The 16,891-nt window shown below is 34.6% G+C and overlaps 1 protein-coding gene across 1 annotated transcript in view; it reads right to left on the minus strand.

Moving 5' to 3' along the window:
* LRP1 (LDL receptor protein 1) overlaps positions 1 to 16,891 on the minus strand; it is a 654,607-nt gene that overhangs the window by 392,068 nt on the left and 245,648 nt on the right. The window contains 5 exon segments of the mRNA XM_089105022.1: positions 245 to 490; positions 7,955 to 8,596; positions 10,217 to 10,439; positions 13,104 to 13,806; positions 15,288 to 15,416. Coding sequence (XP_088961148.1) covers positions 245 to 490; positions 7,955 to 8,596; positions 10,217 to 10,439; positions 13,104 to 13,806; positions 15,288 to 15,416 — 1,943 coding nt within the window.

Below are 16,891 nucleotides of genomic sequence, written 5' to 3' on the forward strand. Positions count from 1 at the left end.
AAGAGTTCGGGACAGATTTATTCAATCTGAGGCTGTATGAGAAAGAATTTAGTGTTAACTTTATTTCAAATATTTGATGTTGTATTCTCTGTTTGAATATTCTGCTTTTAGTTTTTATTCAATTTTTTTTTCTCAGGAAACGTTTTGAATATAAAATTTAAGAGTTATCTAAGTACCTTACTTTAAAGATGAAATCTCGGGAGGAAAATAAAATATATTTCTTCCAAATGAATTACAAACATACCTAAATTTTTGCAGGTAAAACCGTCAGCATCAAGGGCATACCCGGGTAGGCAATCACACTTATGCCGGTTTTTAAAGGGAGTACAAAGCTGGGAGCACATTCCCCATATTTGGCAAGGATGAGCTGATTCGCAAGTCCTTCCATCACTACCAAGGTTTAAACCATGTGGACAGGAACAGATCATACCTTCGGGAGCATTATGGCATTCATGACTACATTCATGAGATTTGGAGCATAAATCCTCTTCTAAAAGACAGATAAATATCGTGAACAACGAAAAATTATAAGTAAATGCTCTCTCAAATAATAGCTATTACAAGCTGTATTGGCTGTAACACCAGCAACTTCGTAGAAATATTCATATTTTTCACAGTTGTCAAACTTCAGTAGCATAGATTTTCTAATTTAAAAGACGAAAAAACTTGAGGTAAATAAGTATTTGCTTAAAGTAAATGCTAAGGTAAATAATCTAAAACCTTGAAATTAATATCAGGGAAATGTAGCCTAAATTTAGCTAAACTAGAACTAAATACATCCTAAAACCAGATAAAAAGAAAAGCTTGACGAAAAAAAAAACATTTCTTTATCTTAATACATTCAAAAAGTTGAATACAATTTTTAGCACTGAGGACGACTTGGCGGAGGTCCTTGCCAAAATACCTGCTTTAAGTTTTCGCTTTGGTTACTTAACTAATTTTTATATTTATTTTTCCTTTGTTTTTTTTAAGACTTTAGAACTTTATCAAAGAACTTTTAAGGGGGTTGAAGAACTTATCAAGAATGTGAAAAGTAAACAAATGTATACGAATGTTTTGTCTATTAAAGCCAACAGCTGGTCTCAGCGAAATAGAGATAAAAACCAAAACAATGTAAATAAATCATAATTAAAAAGTACTGAACAGAAATCAAAGCCAAGCTAAACGTCAACATTAAAAATTTTGCCGTCAATACTTCACTAAGTTCAGATAAAAATACTTATTCATTCATGAAATCTCTTATCAAATACTGGCTTTCTGGGTGGCTAGCCTGCAATGGTTTTTTGAAACAAGTTTACCATAATCTTTTATTGATCTTATCTCTACTGTAGATGGCATAACATCGCTGTTTAATTAAAGTGGCGAACAAAGTACTAAGTGTGTTCTCAACCCTGTTTCTACTTCGGGCGTATTACTGCTTAAATTGTGTTTATTTAGGCTATACTGTTTAACAGAAAACTTGCCTAATTCTGTAAATTTGTTCAGTACAGTGATTTCGATAAAAATAACATGACGGGGGGAGGGGGTGTCAAATTAAAAACAATAACTTTACAGGGGTTACTTCGACAAAATGTTATTCTTTTTTCCTATCAGCTAATGAAGATTCAGTTGATTAAACTTCTTTTCTGTTAAATTTTTCCAAATGATTTGACAATATTATCTGGATTTTAATTCAATCCAAAAACATTTACAAGGTCTTTTTAGGAGGTAGACACATGCTCTTATGGACTGGACCAAGACATGGCTTGTTTTTCAAATTTTTCATTCTTCCCTTTAATTGTCTCCTATTTTTTCAAAAACAGGAATCAAGTCTTCCTTTTTCTTTTAAAAAATTTTCAAGATGCAATCTACCAGCAAAAAATCCTCCACTGAATGAACGAGCAAGCCATACCTTTGTTTTTGGGACCATGACGTAAACTTTTAACTTCGATAGAACCTTTTGAACAAGGCGTAGATTTTGAAACAAATACATTACAGCAATAACTCAAAAAAGAAAATCTCAGCATAGCAGTTGTCCAAAAAATAAACGCAACTTCGCATTTATTTATGTATGGGTTTTAACCCTTATGTTGAGTAAATAATCAATTAATTGTTACATTAATTTTAGTTACTATTTAACCATTTAATTAATTAATTAATAATCATTATTAATCAGTTAATAAAGATCTAAAGCCGAAGTGACATACCATGACAAAACAAAGAAAGAAATCTTGGGAAAAACAAAAATGACCAACAGGAAGAAAAGAAAACAATCAAACGAATAGTTCGCCTACAAAAAGTAGGCGTCTTCAGCGTTGAGATAGAAATCATCTAAACATAACAATTTAAAAGAACAACAGAAAAAAAGTAAAAAATCAAAAAGAATAGAAATAAGTAAATCAAATAAAGAAATAAATAATATATTCTTTTTAGTGTAGATTTTTTCCCCTCTTCTCTTTAAATTGTTACGTTTTAGATTTTCTGTCTCAACACTCAAGCCGCTTATTTTTACATAGGCAAAAGATTTGTGTGATTGTTTTGTTTTCTTCCTACTGACTAGACCCCGAAGCCGCGCCGAAAAGTCGGCGGCGCATCGCCGAAAAAAAAACGGCGTCGCGCCGCCGAGCTTGCATCAGCGCGCTGACGCCGCCGCTGATTCTATCGGCGGCGGCGGCCCTAATAAGCCGCCGTTTTTTTTCTTTTTCTGTCTCTTTTTTGGTTATAGATATAGACCTCCGAGCTTCAACCGTCATCCCGGCTAATCTGTTTATTAAAAATAAATACTGTCATCTTGGGCTCGCCATGTATATCGGTTCGTAGGAAGGAGAAAAATAAATTTTTCTTGAAACAAAAATTCTACCTTCCACTTTAAAATTCTGTTCATTTTTCTTTCTGATTTTCGGATGAAAAGAGGTAGGTAAAAGAGCATTAGGCAATTCAGGATGTTGTCATAGACAGCGCAATCGAGCTGTCTAAGTAAAGAATAATGTTGGCACAATGTATTTTTTTTTTTTCAAACCAGGGCAATTCGTATCGAAGGAGTTGTCGTTGAAACTTCAAAAAGGGCTCATTCGATTGGAAATTGGAATAACTAGTGCCCTTTTTAATAGTCGAAAGTGATTGGAAGGCAGCTAACACCCCTTCCACGCCCACCGTTTCCCCAACCACATCCAATTAAAATTTTAAGATGGCCATTTTGTTCAGAGTAACTGATTTCCAGAGAGAAAATATGTTTTTTTTAGGAGGTTACTCCCCCACAACCCTTAGGGCAAGGGTTTTGTAGTTATGCCCTGGAGGTATATAAGAAAGATGTTGGCACAATGTATTATTTATTATTTTTTCCTTTAGACCAGGGCACTTCATATCGAACAAGTTGTCGTAGAAACTTCGAAAAGGGCTCATTCAATTTGAGATTGGAGTGGCTTGTGCCCTTTTTATTAGTCGAAATTGATTGGAAGGCATCTAACACCCCTTCCACGCCCACCCTTTCCCGAAACACATACAATCAAAATTTTTAGATAGCCATTTTGTTTAACGTAGTTGAAAGTTCTGGAAATTAGGACTTAGAGGATGACAACCACCCTCACAGCCCTTAGGGTAAGGGTTGTAATTTATGCCCTGGGGGCATATACGGTGTCTATAGAAAGCGTTGCCGTAGAAACTCAAAAAGGGATCATTAGTTTGGAAATCGAAAAGCCTAGTGCCCTTTTTAATAATCGAAAGTGATTGGAAGGCTTGACAGTTTTATAGCAGAGATCGATGTGGGTATAATGTATCACTTTGTTGTTGTTGTTGTTGTTGTTTAGACCAGGGCACTTCGTATCGAAGGAGTTGTCGTAGGAACTTCGAAAAGGGCTCATTCGATTGAAAATAGAAAGGGCCGATGCTCTTTTTAATAGTCGAAAGTGATTGGATGGAAACTAATCCCCCTCCCACGCCCACCCTCCCATTTCTCTTTGTGTTTAAAAACTAAATGTTGCCATAAGATTTAATCAAAATGCACTGTGTTAATGCTAATTCCCAATAAGGAATCTCAGCAGTATCCCAAGAACGACTTAGGGTATTATGTTCAAACTTTCAGGGCTTCTTCTGCATTTAAAATTTGACCAAATCAAAATAGCGTAAGTGTATCCAAGCTATCAAAGAAAGTAAACAAATTTTTTTGCGAATGTTATCAAGTTTTCCATTTCAGGTCAACTAGAGGAGGTATGAAACTAAATTAAACTCTATTATTTGTGTCTAGATTTTTATAAGGTTCTATGTTGTTAAATTTTGCTGAAAATTGTTTTCCAGCATACAAATAGCAGGCCAAACTATAAATTCTTAAAAAAAACGAAAAGATTTAAAGTATGATTTTCTTTTTCCCTGAAAAGACTATGTCAATATAAAACGAACAGATATTAATTAAAAAAACTGTTTCCAAAAAATAAGTTTTTTCAAAGAAAAGTAAAGAACTCCATTAAACCAAAAATGAGCAAAATTAAAGTCAAATAATCTACCAAGCGTGAAAGTACCACAAATCAGCATCGATAAATAAATGAAACCCAAAACGAACAGAAATTACTATAAATAACCGAGTCAAACTCAAAACGAGCAGAAATTAACATAAGTTTGGCTCAAAACCCCTATGCCTTCCCAAGGCCAGAACATAATTTGTGCTTTACTGACAAAAATACAAATGAATATGCATTGTCAGTTTAATATGCATATGCTGATATTTAGTAATCAAAATGTTAATATTATTTGATTTATTAAAGTTATAAAAGTAAAAACATTTATGTTTTTTCAGTAAAGTGAGAATTATGTTCTGGCCTTGGGAAGGCATAGGGATTTTGAGCCCAACTTATGTTAATTGCTGCTCGTTTTGAGTTTGACTCAGTTATTTATTGTTATTTTTGTTCGTTTTGGGTTTCATTTATTTATCGATGCTGATTTGCGGTAGTTTCCCGCTGGGTAGATTATCTAGAGCTGGTATAGAAATATATCTATAGAAATGAACTACATTTTTTTTTTGCACAGTTAGAGGAGCACATTGAAGTTGAAGTAGCCTTAAACTTTAACTTGAAACGTTATAACTTGACCACTTCTTTCAAAAAAGAATTTCGTAGGGTTATTCCGTGTTGATAAGAAAAGAGGGTAAAGGTGCAGTTTAGTTCCTCTTATAGTGTAGGGTGCAGGAGCCCTCTGATGAAGGTGCAGGTTTGTTCTCCCTTATTAAACAACTTATTTCAGTAGATTCAAAGAAGAAGCCCATTTGCGGCATTCTGTGGGACCCCAAGGTCCAATACTAGTATCACATCCTGTGAGTGGCAGTTTACGCTCGTCAAGTTCTGGCTGTACCGGCCACATGTGCCCCAGCTAAACGGCTTTTTAGCACGACAGGACTGATAGTGACTGCAAAAAAATCAATGGCTCCAGACAGAGTGAAAAAACTGAATTTTGTTACATTAATTACAACTGATGTGATTTAACCGGTGTCTTAAATTAACTAGTAGTATTTAGCCATGGTGTTTGACTTGTATACAGTGTGTGTTTGATGTTGTTATTTGTTTGTTTGTTTTCACTTACATTTAGCATAAATTTGATAAACAGGATAAGTCTTAACTTTAAACTTTGAAATTTATACAGACATTAGCACAAATCATTAACAAGAAGAAAATGACTAAACACGGGATTTTATAGGAACAATGCGATGATAAACATAAACACAACATAGGTTTCCCTGGGTCTAGTGGCTAAAAATGAGAATTCTACTTGGTCTGATCGACGGTGAACATAAACACTTTCCGCACGGCCCAACAAATTCCTGTTTTGTCATATTGTTCTTGTATGTTTTTAGCCAACCATTTAAAAATCCTTACTAAAATCGAGGTTGAACGTGCTTGGTGAAGTGGAATTTTTATTATTATTTTTAATCAGAAAAATCGGCGCGCCGTGGCGCGCCCCCGGGTTTTAAATCGGCGGCGCGCCGCCAAATAAATTCCGGCGCGCGTGGGGGCGCGCCGCCGCCGATACTGAACCACACATTCGCCGCCGTCATTTCGGCGTGGCGCGGCTTCGAGGACTACTACTGACCATAGGCCCGTTGTTTTTCTTAAGATTTCTTTCTTTGTCTAACTAGTTATAACATAATTAATTAAATATATGTTTACTGTTCATGACTTGCAAAAAGGTACATCATGCTAAATCGATTGAGGACACGTGAGAAACCATTAGCTGTTTTCTTCCCGATTATCCACAATTCAAAATAAAGAAATGTTGACGTTATCAACATCCCCGTGCCCAAAGCCAAAGAGCAAATCATTGCTGCCATCCGATCACGCGTCTGAGGTAATGCCACGCGATCACACGTCTGAGTTCAATGTATATAAGGAGGATCAAAGCGTGATTGAACTTACCTTGCCCAGGTAATACTTTCTTTGACAACAGGTTAGCAAACAGTTTCTGCGATTACCTTATCTGAGAAGTGTGATGTCAAATACAACCATTAAGCGAGAAAGCAACGATTTCTAAATACTTCTTTCGAAAAAGAGTTAGAAAGTGAGAAAGATTCCTCTGGTACATCTTAATCCACAGGCCATAATTACAAAGGAATATTTGCTTTTTATTGGAGGTAATAAAATTGTATAAAAAGAAAAAACGCTGTGGAATTGTCATGTGCATTGTTATGTAGGAAGATGTAAAAATACTTTTTTTTTATTGCGGGAATATGGGTATGAGTGAGTAAAATTGGAACAAGGGGTATAATGAAAAGTGAGGAATTATAGAATGATGTACAGGGGTGATAGCAAAAGGGGGGGGGGTGGTGTAGAGCAAACAACAAATCTAACATAAAAACATACAATTTTGGCTGGGAAGAGCCTCTACCTCAAAGAATTTCTAATATGACGTTAGTGAGTCTACTGCACACAAAAATGAAGATACATTCTTCAGCTCCAAATAATTTTTCAGATCATTTTCTATTTAATTCTTTAAGCACAAGAAAATCACCACGAAATTCTCAAAAACTATGATTGGCTGTATTAAGACTTAAGATTGTATAAAAAAAAAATTTAAAGGTTAATAATACTTCTATATTAGATTCTGTTTTCACTTTTATATTTATTTAGAGACACACCTTTTCGTTTTCGTGTAAGAGTATGCTCCCTCAGGTTGCAAACAGTTCAATCCCAGGTTGAATCTTGGAACAGCCTAGGGAGGTCACAAGAACTGAACCTTTTCAAAATTCATACCACGGGATCGCGTTACCACGCACATTTCGCCAGGCGGTGTGTGCTGTGTTTTCTTGCCCTCACTTTTGACAACAAATTTTCGTGAAAACTAGTATGGGCAATCATATTTGCTTAAAACACGTTTTCTGACCGTAACATTCAGGTCGCAAGAACTAATCTCTGTAGAAACTCCAGTAATCCTTACCAAATTCATACCACGGGATCGCGTTACCACACGCATTCTATCATGCGGTGTGTGCTGTGTTTTCTTGCCCTCACTTCTGAGAGCAAATTTTTGTGAAAACTAGTGTAGGCAATAACCACAACTTTGGTGACTATATCCAAGTGAAGCATTGTAAAAATATTTGCTTAGAACGCATTTTCTGAGCGTAACATTGTTACTTTGGACAACTAACCGATAAATAAATTCAAAACTTTAGAGAAGAGCTAAATTTCGAGGTTTTTTTTGGAAAAATATGTAAATTTTTTTAGTGAGATTGAAGGCCTTTTTAGGAAGGAAATCTGATGGTCTAAAAAAAACCTAATTTTAGTTCTATATGTCTAAACTTTTCCAGATTTTAGATAGAGTCAGCGGTGGAGATAATGTTTCCCCTTGCATGCGAGTCTCCCCACTTGTCTGCTACTGCTCGTGTGATACTCAAATTGTTCTGCACAGCCCACAATACAAATTATACAAATCACAAAGACAATTAATTGTTGAGAGGGGATTATAAATAAGCTTAAATTTGCTAAATTGATCTTACCGCAACCCAGCCCTTCATCACTCCCATCGTCACAATCTGGCTTCCCGTCACAAATCTCAGGAGGGTTAACACAAACAGTCCTATTATCACAGAGTCGGCTTGGATGGAGACACGGAGGAGGCTTAAATATACACTCAGCTTCATCAGAATCATCATCACAATCTGCAATTCCGTCGCACCTCCATCTTTTTGGCACACATCTTTTACCGTCAGCACACGAGAATTCATCTTCCTTGCAACTGATGTTACTACAATTCTTCTCGTCAGAGCCATCTAAACAATCATGATCGATGTTGCACTGTAATATCTTGGGTATACACTGTCCGTCATCACACCGGAATTCATTTGGTTCACAAGTTTTCATAAAACGATCCGAATTCGAACAATTTAATTCATCGCTGCCATCAGCACAATTAGAAAAACCATCGCAACGGAAACTACCAGGAATACATTTACGATCCGATCGGCATAGAAAATTGACAACATGATCACAAATGGAGGGACAACTTTTCTCATCTGAATTATCATCCCAGTCGTCCTGGCCGTCACACAGGAACGTGAATGGGATGCAACGACCATTTGCACAAGCAAATTCAGTTGGTGAGCACATAGGCTTCGAACAGTTTCTCTCATCAGAGCCATCTGCGAAGAAAAAATCTAGTGATTACTTAGTACTATCAAGACATACAAAATATAAAATCGAGATATATCCCCAGTAAGATAACAACAGATTCATGATCCTTGATATTGAATAAATACTTTGAATGAAATCTAACAGATGCGTTTATTTAAGCAGGATATATCTGAACAGAGCAGTAATTATGCACTTGGGATTTGAACTAATACACCTTGATTATCAAAAGGATATTTCAAGCTACCAAGAAGCCACTCATAGGTTAAAAGACTTCAAAATTTTCCCGAGTAACATTGACGTTTGAGGCCTCAAAATCAGAATAAACTGAAAACATATCCCTGTCTTGAAAAACCTATAAAGGACTGTATGGAGGTAGACTTGTCCTGTGTGCAGCATCTGTCGGGGAGCAATATATATTTCATGAAATATAGGCCTGCTTACACTGTTAAAGAGGAGAGGGGAGGGCAATAACCTATATCGGTAACGCCCCATATATTCTTCACCGAGATACAGCTAACCAAAAATAAAAGACATAGATTGTAATTCGTATTGCAGCTTTATAGTACCCCTTCATATAAAGAGTGTGGGAGACGGAAGGGGGTTAACAAACATAGCTTTCTAGTACTCCCTCTATATGATTGTTTCTGAAAACGTGAGTTGAATGGGAGCAAGAATTTTAAATTTCAATAAATGAGCTTGGTTTCCTGTTCAATATATAAAAATAGGCCATGTTAGATACTTAAATACTTAAAATGGCAACTTGTCCGAAGCACTGGTCCATGAAATTTAGAAAGGAGCGGCCCCAAAACGTCCCATTGAGGATGGATGGCACTTGAGTAAGTAAGTAAAGATAATTAAATGCACATTTTTTTAAGTGACAGTATAAATTTAGCTAGCAGTAAGGCTTAAATGGGAAATTTTAGCGCAACCTAAGGACAAGGACGACTCTTCTTAGGGGGAACAAAGTTGCCCAGAGGCCCAACCACTGTATAGTGGTATCCAAGGATGATTCTCTAATATCTTCAGGCAATATTTTAGATTGCAGTTAATAAATTATAAATTATTCTGGGACTGAAGGTCCTCTGGACAAACTTTAATGTAGAGCTCCACTGTCTGAGTTAACGAATGTGAACGGTGCAGCTAACTTTTATCGCTCCTTTGAGCAAGTATGATCCAAAGCATAATTAAAATTGTGAAAACATACCATATTGTAGTCTTTAATCTATAGAAAATCATAATTAGTCTACCTAGCGTAGAATTTATACATAAGCAGGGGACAGGGCGTTGCATGAGGAAGCGGAGGCACGTATGTCCACACAGAAAGGATCCTTCCTTGACACAGGTCAGAAGACCTCCCCCCCTGAAACAAATTATGGCAAAAAAAATGAACTTAATATTTTGATCCTCCTCTGCCTTAGGTAAAACATGTATGGCCATATGTAGTCTATAGTCTATAATCTGTAGTCTATAAATCCCTTTAACTTTTATAACATTTAATTTATGTTAACGTTTTCCGTTTTTTAATTTTGTTTGCTGTTACTATTTGTCTTAATTCCTTTATTTGACATAGGAAGAGAATTCTGCTGTACTAGAGCTAGTGATACTTCTGGAAACAAATATTATCTTACCATCCGGGCAGTCGCTCTGTCCATCACAAACCCACTGTCGAGGAATGCATCGCTTGGTGGTTTCACAAGTAAATTCCTGCGAACCGCATTTTGTCTTGCTACACAATGAGGGTTCTTCATCAGATCCATCCTCACAATCTTCGTCACCATCACAAAACCATTTTAAGAATATACAATCCCCGTCCTTACATTTGAACTCGTCTGGTTTACATTCTTCATCGACCTAAAGTTAAAAAAAATTAATTGCATTAATCAGGGTTGACGCTAATCATGTAAGCAATAACTTGAACTCGGCACCCACCCTTCCCCACCGCAATTTCAGAATTACCACACGTTTTACTCCCCCCCTCTTCAAATGAGTGGGCGGGCTATCTCCTGTCCTACGACGTTCCCAGTTTTGAATGACACGACATCGCTCCCTAAAATGTCGGCAAGACCCAGAAGTGGGACAGCTATTCAGTGTGATTAAATCTACAAAATTCTGCGTTTATAGCTAAAATATCAGATATGGGAAGTGATATTGTTCAAGACTAGTAAAGGTCATGAAAATGAGTAGTTACCGAACAGATGCTGTTCGTCTCTCATAGATAAGACTAAACAGATCGACTGAAGAAAATAAAGTAGTCAGTGACACCAAAAACTCGTAATTCTGTAGCGTGGGATAGATCCGGCGACGAAAGAGCCGGCTTTATTTTTTGTCGCCAGGCACAGAGATCTCTAACGCCTGATTACCGGCTTGTACTCTGCAGACAAGAATTTAAAAAACCTCCCAAGCTGTATTCTCAGAGCTTCATCATCATTTGCAGAACCGGGGGGAGATAAGCATGAAGACAAAACCTGTCAACAAAGCAGCTTCTGTGTATGTTCTCTTCTAGGCAGTCGAGACTCTGCCATTTGAGTCCAGCCCATCTCCATGTTAAGGAGGTATTGACCGCCACTGTCCATGAAACACCCTGATGATACAATGCTCCGATAGAGTCTCCAATGTTGACGTACACCATCACTGGTAAAACATTGAGCACACCGTAACAATTACCAAACAGAGAACATTAAACTGAAAATACAATACATCATAATCAAGCAAGTGCTTCCAGCTGCTCCTTTCCCAGATTAACAAAGGCGGTCAATCAAATGATTGGTGGGACACTGTCAGAAACAATCTCGGGCGCATTGAGGAATTTCAAAAGTTCAGCAGAGGATGGAATAGCTGCTGGCTCCAATTTCCTCAAGAGCTAGCACAAGATCAAAATAGATTGGAGTTGAGCATACGCAGTCTTGTTGATGCCTGGTACTGCGTTCCTATCTGGCCTCGTACCAAGTTACACATAAGTAAGGTCATAATTGATCAGATCATGATCAGAAGTCTTCTTGCTAGACATTTCGAAACGAGTCAGGGAAAATCGATGCAGGTGCACCACTATTCAATCGCCTTCAAGCTGGCAAAGCTCGTTTCTTTAGACACCAAAGAAGAATGCCAAAGCATGAGAGACTCATAATGTTTCATGAACTAGTTGTAGAATACAGTAGGTTATACACGGTAAGCCTATGTGCTTTTTATTGGGACTTTTTAAATCAAAAGAAATTTTCAGCTAAATTACATCCCCGGTAATATTCATTGCCTTGTAATTATTTGCTAGCCTTCTATATCTATTATTTATCTCCTTACTAGCCTCCGTGGTAATATTTATTCCCACCTATAAGGAGGGAAAAACTATCTCCCCGAAGTATGACATGTTAGTAGCAATCTAACATCCTAGTATTTGCCCTCTAAGGAGTAACTTAAGGAGCCCCTTTGTAATATAAGCCTTGGAAATTTTTTTACTTGACGTCTAAATAAGCCACTATCTATCTTCAACGGGTTTTTCGACAGTACACAGTTCTGTAAAACTTGTAGATCCCTACCAAAACCATAGGAAATGGACAGAAGTTGAGAACTATAAGAGATTATTACACAGGGATGTCAATTAGGAAGGACGGTGACTTGGAGAGAAGTCCTTCCCAAGATTTCTGCTCCCCTTGCATCCCCCCCCCCCGATAAGCATCAAACTATACGTATCTCAATGAAATTTAACATGCTTTTGTGAAAAGAGATCGTTAAAACTAGAATATTAGGAACATTATAAATATCCCGACCCACGCTTAAACTTGCTTAATTACTCATTAAGATCTATCAACCAAAATCTATGAATTAACTTGGTCAAAAATAATTGAAAAACAGTTATTAACAATAAATCACTAATTTTAGTAAATAATAATCGATTAAGTAATATACTAATTGTAATTACCAAAGTGGTATTAGTATCCAAAGCTTTAGCAACAATTCAATTTTTTGCACATTTACCAGATGTTGGAGATGGATAAAGATAAAAAAAATTCAAAATCTAAATATAATTTTCAAGGAAAAAATTGGGTTCCGGCACTTTATAGTATTGGAAAAGGCAGCTGATGTCTTTTTGGAAAACAGTTATCGACCAACTACATTTAGGCTACTTTATTTTTTTTATTATTATAATTTTTTTGCAATGATATGGATATAAAAAAGGATAAATATCCTCCAGAACCATTGCTAGCATATAGGGTGTCGAATCGACGCTTCAGTTTCTGATTCTTATTTGCAGGGGAAGATGCAAGCGTGTCACTCAACCTTGCTGCACCGGGGATTGATCCCTGCCCCTCGCCTGCTTGATCCCTGAAAAGCACAACATCAATCCACTGTGCTGCCACGGCAGTGGTAAAATGACCATTCCAGAAGTAATTATAAATATGGAATTGTAAATTTTGAGTCATCTTTTTCAGGACCTATTCATTTTTTTTTTACAATTGCGTTTGTTCTTTTAGTTACCAAGAAATACTTGAGAAAACAACCCAAGGCTAAAAGAAAACTTACACTTTTACAGGGATTTCCAAAGGTTCCTATTTCGTCACTTCCATCATTGCAATCTCTTTCCCCATTACATACAAACTGTTTACCAATACAAACTCCACTTCTTTTACATTTAAATTGTTCTGCAGTACAAATAGGACTTTCTGTCCTATTAACACATTGAAATTTATCATCAAATTCTAATCCATTGGCACAACTACATACACCACCATGTGGCGTAAGCAAACACAAATCTGAACACTGACTATTATTTCCTGAGCAACTTATTTTGGCTTTTTGAGCAGTTACATCAAATAATTTGAGATCAAACAAAATGGGGTTCTCTACCCGTAAGGTTGTGATGTTTTTAGTGTCCAAATTTAAACGTTGAATACGACCAAACAAACCCTGTTCAGACCAAAACACAAATCCATCATGAACAGCTAGAGAATAAGGGTGTGATAACCAATCACCCACTGATAGGATCAACTCTCTATTGCTGCCATCTAGATCGGCCCTCTCAATTTTTTCTAAATATACGTCACACCAAAATAATTTTTGTGATGTTTTATCTATAACTAATCCATTAGGCCAGTGAAGATTAGATGAAATAATAGTTTTCTTATTTGAACCATCCATCCATGCCATTTCTATTCTACCGTCATAGGTTGGTTCAAGCGTATCTCGGCTACCTAGCGTGGTCGACCACTCAGACCAGTATAACACCCTAAAAAAAAATTAAATTAAATATATATAGTATACTTAAAGCAATTCTAGTTGTATCCACGAATCTCTGCATCGAAGAAAAAAGAGGCCGCATAAGTGCTTTCCATGCAAAAAAAAAGCCATTTTCTTTGTTGTTCAAGCCAGGGGATAGTAGGTTTCATGTATAGGGGGTTTCGGTCACAGCCATTCCTATGGTGTACTTTTTGTTTCAATCTGATTTGGTTTCAAAATAATTAACTTTGGGTTACTATTGGCCAAGGTTCGTCCTTTACCAGGATACAGCTACCGCTGCAACGACAATATATATTTGTATCTAACCCTATCTGTCGTAAATGTAGTTCTATTTCAGGATTGCACAACTTACAGTAAAATATAGTTTATCTGCCTTCCCTGGTCCCCTCCTTTTCTTTTAGATTTGCAGTAAGTAACTCATGTCACTATGCTTTTCTTTTTCTTCAATTTTGCTTCCCCAGAATGTGAACACAAAGCTTATACATTGAGCAAATGTGAAGTGAATTTACGTTAACATCCTGAGATATTATCACATTACAGTTGAACAAGAGCTCATCAAACATGAGATTAAACAACAGAATATTCAATCTCAAAGTCCACGTTTACCATTATGATTCTATCTATTCTTCAAGAAGTCTGTATGTCACAATTGGCCATATAATCTCACTTTTTATTACTACATCAATATAACAATAAACTGAGAAAAAGAAGGGACAAGTAAATTTTACTTAAAGGATAAGTATTCTTAACTCGCTAAAACAATAAATATTCATCTGTGACATTGACAGTAAATTGACATTGATTAAAAATTGACAGTAAATATTCACCTGTGGTCTTCAGCGACTATGCTTTAAGTCTGGGCCATATATATATATATATATATATATATATATATATATATATATATATATATATATATATATATATATATATATATATATATATATATATATATAGTAAATATTCATCAGTAAATATTCATCTGTGACATTGACAGTAAATTGACATTGATTAAAAATTTACACTAAATATTCACCTGTGGTCTTCACGACTATGCTTTAAGTCTGGGCCATTATATATATATATATATATATATATATATATATATATATATATATATATATATATATATATATATATATATATATATATATATATATATATATATATATATATATATATATATATATATATATATATATATATATATATATATATATATATATATATATATATATATATATATATATATATATATATATATATATATATATATATATATATATATATATATATATATATATATATATATATATATATATATATAATATATATATATATAATATATATTAAATGTATAAATTAATATCATAAATATATATATATAAATCTAAATATAATATATGCATATAATATTGCTAAACATAAAAAAAAGTATATAGTTAAAAGATTTTTTTTTTTTTCACTTACCCTTCTTCAGGATGAACAACAATTGAGTGGGGTCGGGAAATGTTTCTCCCGGTAAAAAGTCGCCTTTGTTTACTAATATCAGAAAGTGATGCTACATGCACAGTACTCGAAACGTCTTCTGTCCAATACAGATTTTATAATATGATTGCCCATACTAGTTTTCACGAAAATTTTCTCTCAGAAGTGAGGGAATCATTTTTAATTAAATGTGTGTGTAATATATTTAGTGACTTTTCTCCTAAATAAATAACAAATACCGTACCTCTTTAAACCAAAATTTAGGAAAATGTTACTCAATACGTTATACATAAGTATAACTAAAAATGATCTAACATATTGTTAAACATAATGTGTTTAATTATTTTTAACTAAATGTGTGTAATATATTTAGTGAATTTTCTCCTAAACAAATAACAAATGCCTTACCTCTTTAAACGAAGATTTAGGAAAATACTCACTCCATACGTTTTACATAAATATAATTAAAACTGATCTAACATATTGTTAAACAAAATATGGTAGATCATTTTTAATTAAATTTGTGAATAAAGTTTTTGAGTGAGTATTCTCCTCAATAAACAATATTGCTTCGTTAAATAGAGATTTAGGAGAATATTCACCCAACGTATTATTTACCAATCTAATTAAAAATTATCTAACATATTGTTAGATGTAACATGTTAGATCATTGTTAGTTGTAATATGTTAGGTCATTTTTAATTAAGTATGTGCATAATGTGTTGTGAGTATTCTCCTTAATAAATCATAACACTTCGCCAAATAGACGTTTAGGAGAATATTCACTCAGCACAGTATACACAATTTTAACGAAAACGATCCGACACATTGTTAGATATAATATGTTAGATCATTTTTAACTGAATTTTTGTATAGGCTAGTGTGTTGAGAGAGTATCCTGCTAAATAAATAATACTTCATAAAACAGAGACGTAGAAGAAGACTCACTCAACACATTATACACATCCTTAACTAAAAATGATCTAATATATTTTATCGCAAAAAAAGTTTATTTCAATGAAACTTCATTAAAAAGAGCTATAAGATTAGCTGGCAAAACAATAAATTTTGCTTTAAAGACTTGCTCCCGATCTGTTTTTATCCACCTTGTTTTATTACCTTTTGTTATTTGTATCAAAATTGTTACTATACAGAAATAATAAGCGATCTTAATATAATCTACTAATATAATGGACTACTCAATACCAGATCCCTCTTTAAAAATATTACCAATACATCATGAAAAATAATAAAATATTATCAAAGAAATGTGAGCACAGCACCCAACATAATGATGTGCTATTAATCTATGGAATTTGAAAGAAATGGCTAAATTATGGAAACTAAAAAAGTGTACCATCATTTTACTGTTTTTTCCTGTTTATTTCGTATTTCCTTTTTTCCTCTTTCCTCCTTTCTTTTTCTACGGTTGTCTTAATCAATATTAAAGTTTATAGATTATTCAAAGTAAACTATCATAAAGCTTCTTAAAAAAAGATAGAAAAAAAATAAAAAACGCATCAAAAATTCGTTTTATATTTATTTTTGTTACATTTTTACGAGTCGGAGACCAAATCGAATGGGAG

This window comes from Artemia sp. Qi Xiang Cuo, chromosome 19 (genome assembly GCF_049724085.1).
Source record: "Artemia sp. Qi Xiang Cuo chromosome 19, ASM4972408v1, whole genome shotgun sequence".
NCBI lineage: Eukaryota > Metazoa > Arthropoda > Branchiopoda > Anostraca > Artemiidae > Artemia > Artemia sp. Qi Xiang Cuo.